At 39.1% G+C, this 17,796-nt stretch overlaps 2 protein-coding genes across 3 annotated transcripts; both read left to right on the top strand.

The window, feature by feature from the left end:
- Window positions 1–2,103: 2,103 nt before the first annotated feature.
- On the top strand, window positions 2,104–7,365 carry LOC4329937 (integrin-linked protein kinase 1). The gene is made up of 12 exons (XM_015769839.3): window positions 2,104–2,814; window positions 3,095–3,169; window positions 3,286–3,390; window positions 3,749–3,831; window positions 4,379–4,499; window positions 4,720–4,799; window positions 4,914–4,976; window positions 5,083–5,198; window positions 5,948–6,033; window positions 6,225–6,349; window positions 6,860–6,991; window positions 7,114–7,365. Exons 1-12 carry the CDS (start codon window positions 2,314–2,316, stop codon window positions 7,133–7,135), a joined length of 1,509 nt encoding a protein of 502 aa, XP_015625325.1. The 5' UTR covers window positions 2,104–2,313; the 3' UTR covers window positions 7,136–7,365.
- Window positions 7,366–9,006: 1,641 nt separating this feature from the next.
- Window positions 9,007–17,468, top strand: LOC4329936 (uncharacterized). 2 transcript variants are annotated; one of them, XM_015769836.3, is made up of 15 exons: window positions 9,007–9,106; window positions 10,009–10,670; window positions 10,777–11,089; window positions 11,382–11,528; window positions 11,621–11,709; window positions 11,800–11,892; window positions 12,738–12,864; window positions 13,550–13,614; window positions 13,709–13,880; window positions 14,866–15,084; window positions 15,257–15,304; window positions 15,421–15,567; window positions 16,123–16,205; window positions 16,679–16,794; window positions 16,893–17,468. In XM_015769836.3, the coding sequence occupies exons 2-15, from the start codon at window positions 10,072–10,074 to the stop codon at window positions 16,976–16,978; spliced, it is 2,304 nt and encodes a 767-aa protein (XP_015625322.1). In that variant the 5' UTR covers window positions 9,007–9,106; window positions 10,009–10,071; the 3' UTR covers window positions 16,979–17,468. The 2 variants fall into 2 exon arrangements, with proteins under 2 accessions (XP_015625322.1, XP_015625324.1); XM_015769838.3 differs by having other exon boundaries at window positions 9,007–9,253.
- The last annotated feature ends 328 nt before the right edge of the window (window positions 17,469–17,796 follow it).

Genomic DNA, 17,796 nt, shown 5'->3' with positions numbered 1-17,796 from the left:
TCGCACGCTGCCAACATAGGGCCTGTTTGGTATGGAGAGCTCCACCCAACTCTACTCCTAGTTTTGTTGGAGCTAAAACTGTTTGGCTGAGCTCCAGCTCCAAAAGAGATAGAGTTCGAGCTAGAGCTGTGCCAAACAGGCCCATAGCCCCGCGTCCCTTGCTCCGGAGGTGGAAGTCGTGCTTATTACACTCCCCCTATCTTATAATATAGCAACCTTAAACCAAATATGACATATTTTTTCTATTTCATATTATAAGTTGTCCGATTCTTTTATTAATCAAAATTCTTTAGATTTGATCAAATTTATAGTAAAAAAAGCAATGTCTACAGCATCAAATTAGTTTCATTAAATTAAAAGTTAAATATATTTTGATAATATATTTGTTTTTATTGAAAAAGTTTGTATTAAAAAGTAAAATGGCTTATAATATAAAACGGATGAAATAAAATAGTGCAACAAATATAAACAGACGGGAGTACCACCAGTTGTTATTGGATTACACCCTCAAAACTATATTCATTATACTATGTTACATCCGATTTAAGATTGTTATATTATGAGACGGAGAGAGTATCTTTGTTTTTTAATATATGCGCTGTTGATTTTTTAATAGACGTTTGGTTATTCATCTTATTTATTTTTTTGCAAATGTAAAGAATTTTTTTCATGTTTAAAGAACAATTGACGACAAAACAAGTTACAATAAAGTAAATAATAATTACATAATTCTTTTATGAAACGAACGAACAAACATAACTTAAAAGATTAACGACACTATATATTAAAAAATGTGAGAGTATTTCCTAACCACATGTGCTGGAGTGGCATGTCATTGGCGGCTAATAATTTCTCTCCATTATCCTGAGCTAGAGGAAAGCAAGAAGAAGCTAACTACCAAAGGGAACAAACTGTGTCACCCACCACGGGGCCCACCTGTCGGGCTGCAAGTAGGGGCAGCGTATCGATCAAACAGTAAAAGAAAATTCTGAACGAAATTATGCTATTTATTCCTCCATCAAGCTTTGTCGTTTGGTGGAGCTTTCATGGATGCGATATGATAATCCGAATCCAGCAGGGGACGGGATATTTTCGATAGCTCATACGCTATCCGGTATTGGTGAGATGCCACAAAAAAAGAATGTGTCATCTCAAAATCTCAACCGACCGGATTAAGCACGAACGTACTCGATGCAATCGCCATTCCAAACACGGGGCAGGACACTGTTGCCATTGAGGCGCCGGAAACTAAAAGATCCCCTAAATAAAGCAAACCAGGATTGGACACCAGAAGCCATTATACGTGCTGCGCAACTGTTCTCCTTTTAGGAGATTCCGCGAAAGAAAATGAGGCCATCAATGTCATCTCTAACCTTTTTTTCCCTACACAGAATGTTCTCCTGAATCGTGAAGGGATAGCTAAGTACTACATCAATTTAATACGGTGTGTGCACGTTGTAAGTGTCTACGTTTGTACCGTGTCTTTTTTCTAAAAAATAGAAAAGTGCGGATAACGGATTGATAATTTCAGAACAGTCTCTTTTGTTCACTAGAGCAAGTAATTAAAAAAAGGTCAAATTGTCAAGCTATATATTATAAACCGGTACAGTTTTATTATTTTTTTATAGGAATCAGTCTAGTCTTGCACGACAAAGTGTTGAAAATTTCAACAGACAAGTCATCACACAGCCCAGTAGCCCACCATCCTTCCGGTTCTCCAGCTACGCAACAATAATTCAACTCCAAACCAAAACACAAAAACAAAAAAACTGAATAGTCGTCGGCAAGTGTTCTCACGAACCGACAGAAACCAAATAAACACCACCAAATCCACCCACTCCCCACTGACAGGACACCCACAAGAGAGACGGCCCCACCCGTCAGTGACACCTATCGCCCCAACCCCCAAACCCAACCAGTAATAATTTTAATTTTAAAAAACACCAACCACGCGCGCGCCTTTTCCCCCACACCGGAATAAACAATATCCCGGCGGTTATTTCCCACCCTCTACCTCTCACCTGCACGGAAGATTTTATTAATTAATGGGATGTATTCTCCCCTTCTCTCATCATATGCTTCCCACTGTTCTAGTTCCATTCCACTGACAAGGACGCTTGATGATTAGTAGTAGTACGATTTACGAGTGCTAATGGAATTCCGCGTATACTAATCGTCCTCCGGTAGTAGTAGCAGTAGTACGCTCGGTTCGTGGAACCCCACTCTCCAATCCCCAAAAGCATCCACCCCACGGCGCGAGATCCCAACTGCGGCCGCGGGATTCTTCGGAGGAGTGGTGATCGCCATCGGGGTATGGAGGCGGCGGCGAAGCTGAAGAGGAGCATATCGCGGCAGCTGTCGTCGGGGGCGGCGAGGGTGTGGCGGCAGCTGTCGCTGGAGCCGGTGTACACTCCGCGGCGGGCGGGGGCGGTGGGCGGTGGTGGTGGAGGAGGTGGAGGAGGGGGAGGGGGAGGGGGAGGGGCGAGGCCGACGAGGTTCGGGCTCGCGAGGCAGTCGTCGCTCGACCCGACGCCGCGGGAGGGGGGCGGGGCGGCGGAGGATGGGTCGGGGGCGGCGGCGATGCTGGCCGTGCCGGAGAACCTGGACGCGACGATGCGGCTGCTGTTCGCGGCGTGCCAGGGGGACGTGGCCGGGGTGGAGGAGCTGCTCAGGGACGGGGTGGACGTCGACAGCATTGACCTCGACGGGCGCACGGCGATGCACATCGCCGCCTGCGAGGGGCAGGGGGAGGTGGTGCGCCTGCTGCTCAGCTGGAAGGCCAACATGAACGCCCGCGACCGCTGGGGCAGCACGGTACTGCGCCATCCTTTTCTCTTCTCTCCTCTCCTCGCATTGCTATCCATGGTGCTCTGTTCTAAGTTCTGGAATCTGGATGAAGACTGTTCATGTACTACTGAACATTTTCTAGTGTTCGTTCTGTGTGATCAAAGTATCAAACATTACTAGTAATCGAGTATTCATTTTGTTTCTGCAAGACTGCAACTAGCGAAGTGTAAGGCACGTACGCACTATCCATGAATAAGTCGATTGACTGATCGAACATAAATGATGCGTGCAATGTTCTTATGTTCAGCCAGCGGCAGACGCGAAGCATTACGGGCACTTTGAAGTTTACAACCTTCTGAGAGCAAGAGGAGCAAAAACTCCGGTACTATAATCACCTACTTAAACTCCTGAAGCAATTGATTGTTGCTTACTTGCTTTGATACATATATACAGAACATATATAGTGTCATGTTTTTTTTTTCTTTTTTTGCTTCTTAGAAACAAAAGAAGACCCCGATGACAGTTTCAAATCCCAAAGAAGTTCCGGAGTATGAGCTGAACCCACTTGAACTCGAGTTCAGAAGAGGAGAGGAAGTTACAAAGGCACGCTCAACTTCCCCTGTTTTTTTTCCAGTAATTTGTTTATTCATATGTTTGGTATTTATCAACTTCCACTTAAGTGCTAAGGCTTATGATACTTAAAAGGCATGTGTTTGTGTATGACACCTGATTTATATCTGGACTTACAATGATTAATAAATTGTGCTCCACTCCCCATGGAAACTCAATCTAGTGATGGTTCTTAGTATTTTCATCAGTTGATTGTTTTGTGAGTTCTATCTTCTAAATTATGGTCCATGTCTTTTCTTCTTCACATTCATGCAAATGCACATGCCCTTTTTTTCTCTTATGACTTTCACAGAATCTTGACAAATCCTACTTGCCATAAAACTTTTTACAGGGTCACTATGTTGCCAGGTGGTATGGATCCAAAGTGTTTGTTAAGATACTTGACAAAGACAGCTTCTCAGACGCCAATAGCATGTATTAGCTGCCTCCGTAATTCTCCTTACTATTGTACCTTATTTATGCCTCATGCAGTCGACTATTCACTACCATGAGTCCATGATCTACATCTTCTCTTCATGTGATTAAAAATACCGTTCATGCATACTACATTTTTACACATGGATTTTATTACTGATGCATATACATAAAAGCATTTTTAGACTATTATAACCATACAAGTGCAGTGATTTGTTGTTTCAGTTTGTTGGATATATCAGTGTGGAATTCCAATTACTCAGTGACGTCATGCTATTTTTGTTCACTAAACTTGACCAACAATCTTTGTTTTCACAGACAAAACTAAGAGTAAATTATATTATTGTTATTGAAGTGATGCTTGTTGTTGATATCATAATGGATGTTATTTTCATATGGTCAGTGTGTAACCTAAACTAAAATAGTTTTAAATGATAAATAGAGGTTCCCTATTTTCCAGATCTGTCTACTTGGTGTTTTTTGCTTTTCTTTTTTTATTTTTCATGCTGTGCTTCTAACTCTAAGTTTCATTGCTATATCAACTCAGAAATGAATTTAAACACGAGCTTACTTTACTGGAGAAGGCCCGCCATCCAAATTTGGTCCAATTTGTGGGAGCTGTTACACAAAATGTACCAATGATGATTGTTTCAGAGTATCATCAAAAGGTAAGCTGTTATGATTGATTCAACTGGAGGAGGCAACGATTGTCTTTTTACACATAATTATTTCCTAATCATATTCCTTCAAATTGATAATTTCCTTGGTGCAATGGTTGGCAGTCTATGGACAATTTTCACATAATCTTGATAAGAGTACTATGAACTTACCTGAACAGTATGCCTCTTTTGTCATCAATGACTAAATCTGTTTTTTTTTTCGGATTAGGGTGATTTAGCCAGTTATCTTGAAACAAAAGGTCGCTTGCAGCCTTACAAAGCTATCAGATTTTCCCTTGACATTGCGAGGTATGTCAGAAGACATATTCAATAGAGTAAAATGAAGCTCATGTCTGCTAGCTTTGGAAACCTGATTTTATATTTTTCTACAAATTGAGAGAGCATTCGTTTTTTCTCATTTAGGGGATTAAATTATCTCCACGAGTGCAAGCCAGAGCCAATCATCCATGGCAATCTGTCAACAAAGTAAGCTGAATTAAATTAATTTTATCATTGGGTTGGTTCAATGTTTTGAACCATACTGTCTTTCAACTTGTGCACTGTATGTTATGATATTTTGGTAAGGTTGCAGAAGCATTGTGCGGGATGATGAAGGGAAACTTAAAGTGGCAGGCTTTGGCTCACGTAGTCTGATTAAAGTCTCAGAAGATAATCCACAAATGGATCAGACGACATCAAAATTTAACAGTATGTTGAACTCTTGTTTTGATGCTACACCCTGAAATTGCTCATTGGCAGTTTATATCGACTTCAGTTCATACATATTGGGCATATTCTAGTGTCAGAAACTATGGCAAATTGGCAATATATTGTACTACTTAAAATTCCTAGGCGATGTACAAAAGTGCACATTTGATTGGGGAGTGACTAATCGTGTTACTTATTGGTCTATACTTCTTTAAAATAACATGTGGTTTCTAGAGCCTCATCAGTTGCCCATATTCACTAATAAGCCAAACGGCTTATTAGGGAATATCGTTGAAATGGATATATGCATTTATGCATTTTGGAAAAAAAAAGGGGGCACTTTATACGTGCATGAAGCTTATAACCGATTAAATGTACTTTAAAACCTGGTTAAATGGTTATAAGTTATTTATGATGTTAATCCTTTAGACGGAACATATTCTTTTTTTTAGATAATGGAATGAGTAACATCCCGGCCTTTGCTCCAAAGAGCTACAGTCCTTTAGTCAATTTTATTGGCCCCGTTGCAGCTGCATCTGTTCTTTACGTGAAGTTAAGACTTATGAATGTTTTTCTCCCTGTATTGTTTTGTATCATTTTAACTAACTTTCCATGGCCTGTAATAGAATCGGTTTACTATGGGCTGTGTGCATGTTTTGTATTTTATCTTCTATTATGTGCAAAAGAGTCACTTGAACACTTGGTGTTCTATCTTGTACTCAACAATCTTCATACCGTATTTTGCCTAGGTGTATACACCGCTCCTGAGATGTACAGAAATGGAACGTTTGACAGAAGTGTAGATGTATTTGCATTTGGTCTCATTCTTTATGAGGTATGTAAAAGCATTCATCTTACACGCAACAGAATCAATTTGTACTCCTATATGCTAAAGAGTTGTCACAGTTGAATGTATTGAAAGAGAAGAAAAAAAAATCCACAGTGGTGGTTTGATTTGACTCCGATATTTACTTGAACTGGCATCTTTTTAAAATGGCATTTTCTGCATGGACTTTTATGATTCAGATGATTGAAGGAACTCATGCTTTCCACCCAAAACCACCGGAGGAGGCGGCGAAAATGATTTGTTTGGAGGGTATGAGACCACCGTTCAAGAACAAACCCAAATACTATCCTGATGATTTGAGAGAGTGAGTGAATCTTTACTATAAGCTTTTCAACTAGTAACTAGAAGTAGTTTCTATGCACTGTATTATTACCTTGGTGGTCTCGCAATGAGCTTTGTTTCTGCTCAATCAAAATTCGCAACCGAGTTTAATCGTTTGGTTTATACTCCGCTGATAAGTCGTTTTACGGCTTATTATCAATCCAAAAATTAATTTATGGGTAAAGCTTTTATATATGTTCTCTTAGCGATTTAAAAGCCAATATAAATATGATAAAAAATCTTAAAATCAACTTAAAATTAGGTTATAAAAATCAAAATTCTGGTTCCGTTCGATAAGCCAAAAGGCAAACGATGTCGCTTTGCAAAAGCTGCTTCCTTCACCTTTTTTTCTTAGCAGCTCGGCTGTACTGTGGAGGTTTAGACTTTAGCACCTAAAACATCATCAAGCACGGTGTTCTTTTCAATGCAAAACCGCCTATGTTTCATTTTGTCTTCATGCCATTTGCCTCTCACGGTGGTTCGTTGCATGCAGGCTTATACAGGAGTGCTGGGATCCAACACCTTCGGTCAGGCCGACGTTCGAAGAGATAATCGTACGCCTGAACAAGATATCCACGAGTTTTACTAAGCAGACTCGGTGGAGAGACACTTTTAAGTTACCATGGTATACAGCTCTCCGAGCTCTCAAACTTTAGTTCATCTCCAAACTATTTTGAACTTTTTTTATTTCCCCTGATTGTTCTACCATCAGAATCTGCCTGGTTCTCACGTTTTCACCTGATACAGGAAACAAGCTTCAGAGAGATAGCCTGGTTGCCGTCAAGATTTCCGCCCTTTTTGCATATGTGAGTAAACACGGTGAAAATTGTATCGAGTTGTCGAGGAGATAGTGGTCATTTTTCACGTTTTTGTATTTCCAAAAAATATTTGTAACTATAATCAGCCCGCTTTTACTTTCTTATGAATTATATCATTTTTAACTGGAATAATGTGTTAATTTTCTGAACGTTCAACGCTGCTCGCAAGCATTTCCCCAAAGCCCCCCTTGCCGATCAATTACATTTTATATTTGTTGAAACTTCCACACAAATTTCGTGAGCTATAACATCGTAAAAAGTTTGAAAAGGAAGTCTAATCAACCTCTTTGTTAAGAGGACATTACCATGTAACTCTGCAGCGGAAAAAAAAAACTAGATATATCCATGAGCTCCATTGCAGGAGGGCAAGCAGATAATGAAGTACATGAGGAATATACCTTAGGAGTTATCATCAACTCCTCATATAATGGATCCATGAGCTCCATTGCAGGAGGGCAAGCAGATAATGAAGTACATGAGGAATATACCTTAGGAGTTATCATCTGCTCCTCATATAATGGATTTTGACATTTTACTTAGGAGTCGTATTGTTTGACCACTTCTCTTATTTAAAAAAATATGGAAAAAAAATAAAAAGTTGTGCTTAAAGTACTCTGGATAATAAAGTAAGTTATAAATAAAATAAATAATAATTTTAAAAAATTTTAAATAAGACGAGTGCTTAAACAGTGCAAGTAATCTTTTATATTAGAGACGGAGGGAGTACTATCAATAACGTGTGCTAAAAAAGAAAAGGTAGCGGAAGCATATACTCCACCAAATAGGCTGCTCGTATTGGCACCTCATCAAATACAAAATACAGAGCATAAAACCGGGGGAAAAATAGTAAGACCGTAACAAATTCCAAGTTCTACAGTTATTTTAATTTTCAAAACTTATACTGTAATTCCAAGTTGCAGGTCACAAGCTGAGCAAAATATTGTGACCGAGTTGCTGGAAGGAGTACGCGCCTACCCTAGCAGATTCTGATACCTTTGATAGGATATAAAACGGCTTATTAGAAAAATAAATTACGGGCAAAACTTTTATACATGTGTACTTAGCGATTTAAAAACCAATAATAAAAAATAAACTGCAATAACAAACTCTAATATACCAACTCTAAAATTAAATATTTAAATTCAAAATTTGATAGCTGCTTATAAGCTGAAAGACAAACGATAGAAACATGCCGATTCTTTTCTCCGCATTAGAATTGGCTTCTCCTTCGACAGAGATAACTAAATATGGATATGTAAAATGAGAAAAAAATACCACATAATTAATAAAGTTTTAATTATTCCAAACATAAAAATTTGATTTATCCAATATTTTAAGACAAGCTATATATATATATATATAAATAATTTATTCTTTTTTAATAGATGATGCCATTAACTTTTAAACACATATTTGACCATTTATTTTATTCATAAATTTTATGTAAATGTATAATATATAAATCGTACTTAAACTAATTTAAGTGATAAATTAACTTATAACAAAATAAATTATAATTAAATTTTTTTAATAAGATAAATGGTTAAACATGTGACAAAGAAAGTTTTTTCTGAAACATGTGAACAAAGAAAGTTAACGGATGTAATAAACTTCAACAATTTTAGAAAAAAATGTTAAATCTGCATCTTAGACAGTCCCCACATGTCATTCGCTGCCGCGCCGCGAAAACTTTATTTCCCCCTCTCCCTATTTTCTCGCAATTTTTTCTCTTCTCTCGGCCGCTGCACTTTTTTCTTTCTTTCTTCTCACGGCTTGTCTCCCCTTCTCCCCTCCAAATACCCAGCGGCTGCTCTTCTCTCTCGTCCCTCCTCTTCTCTCTCTCCTCCTCCTCTCTCCAAAACCCTAACCCCTCCTCGATCCAAGCAGCTCGACGGGCTCGGCGGCGCGCCTCTCGCCCGGCGGTGAGCCGATTCACTCTCCACCCCCGCTTTACCTCGAGACGATCCCTGGGCGTGTTTTTCTTTGATTTCTTTCCCCTGGGTTTCTCTGCTGGGGGATTCGCGTTTGAGCCGCGAGTAGGTCGTTGGGTGGAGTGGATCGGGAGCCGGGTGGGTGAGCTCGCTCTTTGCTCATCGGTGTCGCGTTCTTTTTGTTTTTCTTTTGGGTGATTTGGCTGTGGTCATCTTAGGATTGATTTGTCAGTGTTGATCAATGCAAACGAATTAGTGTTTTTCCTAAAAGTTCTTTTTATTTTTTTCCATGATGTTGTAGCGCTACACTGGTAGATCCTAAGTGCCGTGTGTTTGGATTGTCTCTGGGTTGTTGGTTCTCTGTAGCTACCAGAACTGTATCTTTCCCTCGATTATTTGCCTTCACAGGAATTGTGAAATGAGTGGACTTTAATTTACTGTGTTACTTGGGTTCCCTGTATCTGTACTCTAGCAACATGGGAGTAGCTGGTTCCCTAGTTCCAGCTCGCGATAGTAATTTTCTTATCTGTTAGGTTCAATGAATTGATTCCTATTCCATTCTTTACATTTGTTAGATTCTAGCAAACTTCTACCGATGTTAGTGTTGTGCTGAGATGCCCTTGGATGCTTGAAGTGAATTTCTGGTGATAGCTATCTTGTTGATTTAAACTCCCACTTCAACACACCACGTGCAGTATTGTGGGAACTCTGGATAATCCTTATTTCATCGTTGAAACCAGCAAATGTAGGGCCTTTGGGGGAAAGTAGCAAAATTTGTTTAAACATTAAGCTAGAATTCTTGGAATGAATATTGTTCACTCATATGTGCTGCTTCTTTCTTTTTTCCCTTTGTGGATAATCCACACGTTTATGCTTGAATTGGATTATTTCAGGGTCTTTGTCCGAAAAAGGCATGACCTTGGCCTTCTAATTGGAAAGGTGTGAAGCAATTAAGTATGGCTTCAAGGGCGGTCATCAGAAGAAGGAAGTATCTTTTGGATCATGTTAACGCACCTACCCTCTCATTGTCCCCCTTCTCTACCTTCCAACATGGAAGATCTGGTTCTGAGGATGAATCAAGAATCGGACAGCGATTTCTTGAGCAAAGCTCTGGGGATTCCAAATGGGAGCAAGGGCAGTATGGTGTGAAATTGATAAAGGGAGATCTACTAGCCCTTGGTAATGGGCTTCTGCGGCGCCCAGCCCATGGGATTTCTCTACCTGCTTATGGAATTGGAAGGAAGGAATTTGGGTTGCCTATGGGTGCTAGACATTTGCTGCAGTCAGTCCGCACAGCCTCAACTGCAACAGCTGGGCAACCTAAGTTGGATATTGAAGATGAACAGAGTGAGGATCAGAAACAGAACAAAAGGAAAAAGGAGGCATCCCCAGAAGAATGTGATCAGGCTGTGGAAGGCCTAAGCAGTGCAAAAGCTAAAGCCAAAGCTAAGCAGGTACAAGAATCTGTAAAGGCTGGCCAATCAATTGTACGAAAATTCTGGGCGAGGCTTCTGGGTATTGGTCCTGCTCTCCGAGCTGTTGCTTCGATGAGCAGGTCTCACTTCCTTCTCTTTGCCCTCCAGCCCATAATTTTAAGACAAGAATATTAATTTCCCCTTTCCCTTTCTTTTATTAACATTTGTTTCTTTTTATGTGTTCAGAGCTGATTGGGCTGCAAAGCTGAAGCACTGGAAGGATGAATTTGTGTCAACGCTGCAGCATTACTGGTTAGGGACAAAGCTACTCTGGGCAGATGTGAGGATTTCGTCAAGATTACTGGTGAAACTTGCTGGTGGAAAGAACCTTTCAAGAAGAGAGAGACAACAACTGACCCGTACAACAGCAGATATCTTCAGGCTGGTACCTTTTGCTGTGTTCATCATTGTTCCATTCATGGAGTTCTTACTTCCAGTGTTCCTCAAGTTATTTCCAAATATGCTTCCCTCAACTTTCCAAGACAAGATGAAAGAAGAGGTATGTCAGTGTAACAACTTGAGTTACATAATATGCTAATGTGATCAATATTGTTTAGGCGTTTGATTTTCTCTACTTGGTGTTGTCTTACTGATACTTTACTAATGCATGTGTACTATCATTATGGTAACAAGTCAATAGGAGGTTGTATGCATCTTCCATGTTTGCTAATGAGAGATTTTTGCATCTCGAGTTTAATTTGGTGTCCCCTTGTACCACCTATACTGGAACCACAAAAACTATTGCAGTGCAAATCGATTGGTTTAAGAATGTAGTTCACTCATCTGTGCAGGAAGCGTTGAAAAGGAAACTGAAAGCAAGAATGGAGTATGCCAAGTTTTTGCAAGATACTGCAAAAGAAATGGCAAAGGAAGTTCAAACATCACGTAGTGGAGAAATAAAACAAACAGCCGAAGATCTTGATGAATTTTTGAACAAGGTATAAGTTCTATACATGCGTTGTTTGTCACTAGAAGGTTAGACGATTTTCTGAATTTGTTTGTCGAATAACTCACTTTAAATGGTAATTAGGTTAGGAGAGGTGAACATGTCTCAAATGATGAAATCTTGAACTTCGCGAAGCTGTTTAATGATGAGCTGACTTTGGATAACATGAGCAGGTTACCATTCTTAATATACTTGTAAGTTCATCATCACATTACACTAGAGCTGATTGCTGATTGATATTTCTTTTTTCAATTTTTCTGCAGACCACGCTTGGTAAACATGTGCAAATATATGGGTATTCGACCTTTCGGTACTGACCACTACTTGAGGTTCATGCTTCGCAAAAAACTGCAAGAGTAAGTACTTGCGTCGAGAAGATTATATGACATGTATGAAAATATTTAACTTAACAACTGGAGTGCCAATTAGATTTGCATATTTGGTGTCTTAAATCTGTTTGACATAAATATGACTGGAAGTTTGGAATGGTCAATTTTGAAATACAGCGAGTGATGGATACCTGGGGATAGCTTATTGCTTAGTACTTTCTCTCATAAAGCTTAGAAGACAACCATCAAATGGCATACTGAGTGATTTTTGCAATCTTGTAGTCTCTTATCATAATTGCATAATATAAGAACAGAGGTGGGTGGCCTGCAAATTGTAAAACAAAGGAGTGATTTCAAGCAAAAGTCTACGGCACCTAATTCATATGCAAAGAAAATAAACAGTAATTTTTTTGCTGGATATGCAACTGAAACTTAGTAAACACCAGAATTTGTATTTGTTTGTATTTTTCAAGATCTATGTACCCTAAGTGGCTGTGGCATACATTTGACTCGAACAGTTTCTCAGGTTTAACAACTATGATTATTTGCTGTACAGATAAGATATTTTAACAGTATCTTATTATTCAATGCACTAGTTGTTTTGCTATTTACTTTGCTGCCGTTTGCATTTTCCATAATAGTAGGGCGAAATATCTGGTTATTGTTTGTAGTGAGGGCCCACCTTCCTGATCCATAGGGGGCGTCTCCCCGAGTTTTTTTTTTTTTTGGTTGGGGGTTGGGGGGGGGGACTGGCTTTCGTGGCCTTCCCCAGCCCCCGGTTTCAGGTGTATTGAAATGCCCTGGGGGAGGTCTTTCCCCTTGGGACCGAGTTTATTTATTTTTGGTTTGTAATTATATTCTTCTATATGTAGCATTAAGAATGACGATAAGATGATTCAAGCTGAGGGTGTTGAGTCTCTCTCTGAAGAGGAACTTCGGCAAGCCTGTCGTGAACGTGGTCACCTAGGTTTGCTGTCAACAGAAGAAATGCGCCAACAGGTTGGTTTTGCATTGTTTCCGCTATATGCATATCCACACAATTTATTCACTCTTTTACTTGCTGGAATTATTTGTTACTCTCGCTGCCTATACGTCACTCTTGGCATTCATTCCTTTCTCACATTATATGCCATTCTTCCTTTTTGGGACGAATTAGTTCACACCTTTTTCCATCCACTGTCCATTTAGTCCAAACAACATATCCGTGATAATGATATCTCATGCACATGTCTAGGCTTAACTTCGGTCATTTTAACACACCTTTGATTCTTGTGTCAAGAATGACTAGTGATGCGGCATACTCATTTTTGTGTTTCCATAGATTAGAGCCATCCATCAATTTCCATGCCGGGCTTATAGTTTTGTTCTACAAAAGAATATATGTTTGTTCTGTGCAAAATTATTTGTCCTAGTTGTTACTTTCTCATTCTTTAGTTTATTACTTATTAGTTTGAGACATATGATCTCATTAGATTATTTCTTCTTGGGTAATGTTCTGTTAGGTCTGATAGGCAGATGAAGGAAAGTTGTAACTAGCACTTAGCTTCTGCATTTCCACCTTGAATTGAGCACATAAAAAACTTGATCACATAGCTTTTAACCATACTGTTGTGTGTTACAAAAAACTAACTGCTATCTTGTAACTGAATATTTTTCTAAGCTAGTAATTTTGCTTCCTGTCCAGCTCCGAGATTGGTTGGATCTCTCACTTAATCATGCTGTGCCATCCTCTCTTCTCATACTTTCAAGGTAACATTGATTGATATCACATATTTCTCGTTTGCTATGATACTGCTGTTTGATTTGTTCGTGCTTGATTCTAACTCATATCTGGTGATGTTAGAGCTTTTACCGTATCTGGGAAAATGAAGCCTGAGGAGGCTGTTGTAGCAACCTTATCTTCTCTACCAGATGAAGTTGTGGATACAGTTGGGACCGTATTGCCATCTGAAGATTCGGTTTCTGAGAGGAGGAGAAAACTGGAATTCCTTGAGATGCAGGAAGAACTTATCAAGGTGATGTATACATAATATGGTCCTTTCTTTATGTACATAAGATATTTCACTTCTGCTTGTGCAAATTAAACAGTTATTCTTGGGGCATTTATGAAATCAGTAAATCACTTTGATTGTACAAATATCAGCCGATGCAGAACTGCCCTCTGTTAAAAATGCTTCCTGTGTTTAATCTTTATGTACCATATCTTAATTTATATTAAATTGTATTTGACCTAGTTCAGAAACACATCCATTTATAGGACAACTGATGGATCATCTGCACTCTGCATTCTCAGATTCTGATTTGTGTGAATGTTAGGCGTATTAGTATTTAGTATTGCATGTTCTGTTGTGCCCTTGCTAGGTTTCATGCTTGAACCTCATAGGATCTTCCATATCCTCTTGGTAATGCATATATCAGAAACAGTACATGGTTTATACTATTCAAACTTTTCCTTGTGAAGAACAAAAAAAAGAATGACTGAAAAAAGAGTAATTGGAGAAAACAACACATATACGATAGTGCATCTAAATTGTGATGCATTAACTGATTCTTGTGTGACGTGTGTTTTCACACGTGCCAAAGTTAGACTGTTAAGTTTCTGTTTATGTGCCCATATTAAGAAGTTTGGAGGAGTCATTACAAATTTTACTCAAATTTAGACTGTTAAGTTTCTGTTTATCAGCTAATCCATTGGATGTAAGAACTATAATATGCTGTATTTACACTTAGCTTGAGAAGAACATAAGTCTGTTGATGAAATCTGATGTGTCAACTTTAGTTTAATATTGTGGAAGGAACATGCTTTTTCCTTTTTCTGAAACAAATTACTTTCATTTCAGCAAAATACTGCTAGAAGTAGGACTAAACAGTATCCCAATTATTTTATGTTCTGCGTGATACTTCTAAAATCCCTAGGTTGAACTGTAGCCCAATTGTTCTATCTTCAGGATAATATTGCTAACATTGAATTGTTAATGCTTTTGATATGAAAATATTCAGGAGGAAGAGAAGAAGAAAGAGAAAGAAGAAAAAGCGAAACAAGAGAAAGAAGAAAAGGCCAAACTCAAAGAACCAAAGGCTGCTGAAGAAGATTTGGCTTTGAAGGAAATGACTGGTCCTACTGCTAGGGAAGAAGAAGAACTGAGAGAAGCAAAACAGCACGATAAGGAAAAGCTCTGTAATTTTAGTCGAGCACTGGCTGTACTGGCATCCGCATCGGTATGATCCTAGTTAGTCCATACTTTCTTTTGGTAACTATACACTGACTTTAGTATCCTTATAATTCTATTGAACCACTACTGTTTTTATATGATAGAAAATAATTATGCATTTCTTTTACTGTAATTATGAGCATTCAACAGGCCATTTTTCTGACTTCCTTATATTGCAGTCTGTTAGCAAGGAGCGTCAAGAGTTCCTCAGCCTTGTCAACAAAGAGGTATCATATGAACTTGTAAAGTGATATTAGAGTGACAATTGTTCATGCAGTTATCTTCCATTTTTGTTGCAAATACTTGGGAGGGTTCAATAACTCTTGGTCTTTGTTGAATGCAGATTGAACTGTATAACTCTATGCTTGAAAAGGAGGGTACAGAAGGTGAAGAGGAAGCTAAGAAAGCTTACATGGCTGCTAGAGAAGAGTCGGACAAGGCTGCTGAGGTTGATGAAGAAGAAAAGGTCTCATCGGCGCTGATTGAGAAGGTACTGATACTTTTCATCCTGCATGCAAATTCATAGTTTACCACGGTGACTGAAATGCCCCCCCCCCCTCCCCCCTCCAGGTAACATGCATATTAGGTTCATCTCTGTTTTAAAATATAAGTAGTTCGTGTAAATCTCTCTGCTTGAAAATATAAGGAGTTCGTGTAAATCCTAAAAAGAGGATCACTTGAAACTTTGATTTATTGTTTTTTGATAAGTTTTCCTCTATAGATGGAATCTGCATAATTTTATTCCCCCTTCATATGCCAGCTTGAGAACAAAACACTATAGCTAACATCAACTGTGTTATACTTCAGATATACAGATTCAAGAATGATATGCCAGCACTCATTCTGAAATTTCTAGTCTTGGTTTTTTTTATTGCCATGATTGACTTGTTACATGTTATGTACTTTCGTCTTTCTTGATTGACTTATGTATGAACTTCACCTTAGATGCTGGAGATGTTTCTCCAATACTACTATTGCTGATCAATACGGTCCTATAATATTTATGATTTGCGGTTTAGTCGTTGACAATCGTTCTGTATTTTAGGTTGATGCTATGCTCCAGAAATTAGAAAAGGAGATTGATGACGTGGATGCACAAATTGGAAACCGATGGCAAATTCTTGATAGGTATGTCCCTTGCTGTGTACTGAATTTTTTTGTGTCATGCTAGTCAACTAGTGTGTTTTGCTGTTCCACATCTAGTGAATTTTCATTAATATTGTCTTGCTAAAATAATTATTATTGTCACCTTTTTCCCTGTTATGAGAACGAATACTTACTACCATCTGTTATTATAATTTATCCGCCATGCCCTTACAAGTGAATTACAACTCAGATAAACCAATTCAACTGTTTATAGCTGTGTGAAAATCATAGTTGTAGGATAATTTGGCCGATTCATGTGCCTCAGTACAATGAATATATGAGACGTATTCCCCTCATTAAGCAAAAAATGTTTTGAAATTAAGTTCTGTTTGCACAGATGCTTCTCCTGGATAATGTGGGAGCTTGATGTTTACTTGATTTGTAGTAAAGAGTTATTGACCAGGACATCAGGTTGCACTTGGAAGTTACAAACAACTTGTGGATTTTGTTTGCAGGGATCTTGATGGCAAGGTGACTCCTGAGGAGGTAGCGTCAGCAGCAGCTTATCTGAAGGATACAATAGGAAAGGAAGGCGTCCAAGAGCTTGTCAGCAACCTCTCTAAAGACAAAGGTCCTCCCTGATGTTTTTATGTTCTGCTGATGATAGTGCATGCACAATTGTTTGTGCTGTTTCCTAACTGGTCCTCTGTCTTTTTTAATATGCTACAGATGGGAAGATCCGTGTGGAAGACATTGTGAAGCTGGCATCACAAACAGATGAAAACAATGAAGATGAGGAAGAAGGACGGCAGTAGATGGAAATGCGTCTGGAAGCTTTTTGGCCTGTTGAGATTGATACCGTATCATTTCAGTCGAGGCGAAACCTTTCTAGTATCTCAGCTACTTCATGGCTGTGTCGTGTGTAAATCAAAAGCGACGCGGCCATTTTTTGTGCATCTCTTCTCTGAGCAGAGTAGCAAACTTTGATCAGTGGCCCGTGATTTGCCAGGGAAGCTTGCTGTAAAGATGTGGACTTTCATATAGTTAGGCTCAGCGCTCTAGATCGGCAGGTAAATTGCAACCGAAATTTCAACTGGTTGCTGTGGAAGTGGAAATACGGATTGGCTGGATTTGGATGCTACCCTCTAGTCACCATATTTTAGATCTATTTTGAACCCCTGAGTATCTGTTAAATGTATGTTTGGTTCAGTTTATGACTTTGTCTATTGTCTAAAATTACACTGTAAGACGCCCTCCCTGCCGGGACGTGCAAATTGTGGCCGTTGGCCTTGTTTGGGCGATGCATGGTTAGTGTGTAGTTCATTTGCAGGCGCTGGGCGGAGAAGCATGAGATTCACTCTAATTGGGAGAAATCTCGGTTCACAGGATGAGAAAATTCCTGCTGAGCTCATTTTGCTTTGTAGGAGCAAGAGATGGCTGAAGCAAATTTGGCAGAGGGATTTCAGTATTTGCCATCAGTCTTTCAGAAATTGTCACCCAATTCACGCGCCTTTTAAAATTTGTCATGGAAGATGTGATTTTTTTTTCCTGTACCAGGTACCACTCCTTGTCTAACGTAAGTCGGAATTGCCGCTAGCCGCTGCCTAGCGCCGTCGGTTAGATCTCCACCTGT

Source organism: Oryza sativa, chromosome 2 (assembly GCF_034140825.1).
Source record: "Oryza sativa Japonica Group chromosome 2, ASM3414082v1".
Taxonomy (NCBI): Eukaryota; Viridiplantae; Streptophyta; class Magnoliopsida; order Poales; family Poaceae; genus Oryza; species Oryza sativa.
Note: the sequence above shows the minus strand (reverse complement) of the source record. Positions and strands in the feature narration are given on the sequence as shown.

Excerpts from the sequence above, each read along its gene's own strand:
- LOC4329936 (XM_015769836.3), top strand. The coding sequence starts at position 10,072 with ATGGCTTCAAGGGCGGTCATCAGAAGAAGGAAGTATCTTTTGGATCAT. Across the intron at positions 11,893-12,737 it reads CTTCGCAAAAAACTGCAAGA|CATTAAGAATGACGATAAGA; the intron begins GTAAGTACTTGC and ends TTCTATATGTAG. Across the intron at positions 16,795-16,892 it reads CAACCTCTCTAAAGACAAAG|ATGGGAAGATCCGTGTGGAA; the intron begins GTCCTCCCTGAT and ends AATATGCTACAG.
- LOC4329937 (XM_015769839.3), top strand. The coding sequence starts at position 2,314 with ATGGAGGCGGCGGCGAAGCTGAAGAGGAGCATATCGCGGCAGCTGTCG. Across the intron at positions 3,391-3,748 it reads GAGGAGAGGAAGTTACAAAG|GGTCACTATGTTGCCAGGTG; the intron begins GCACGCTCAACT and ends AACTTTTTACAG. Across the intron at positions 6,992-7,113 it reads GACACTTTTAAGTTACCATG|GAAACAAGCTTCAGAGAGAT; the intron begins GTATACAGCTCT and ends CACCTGATACAG.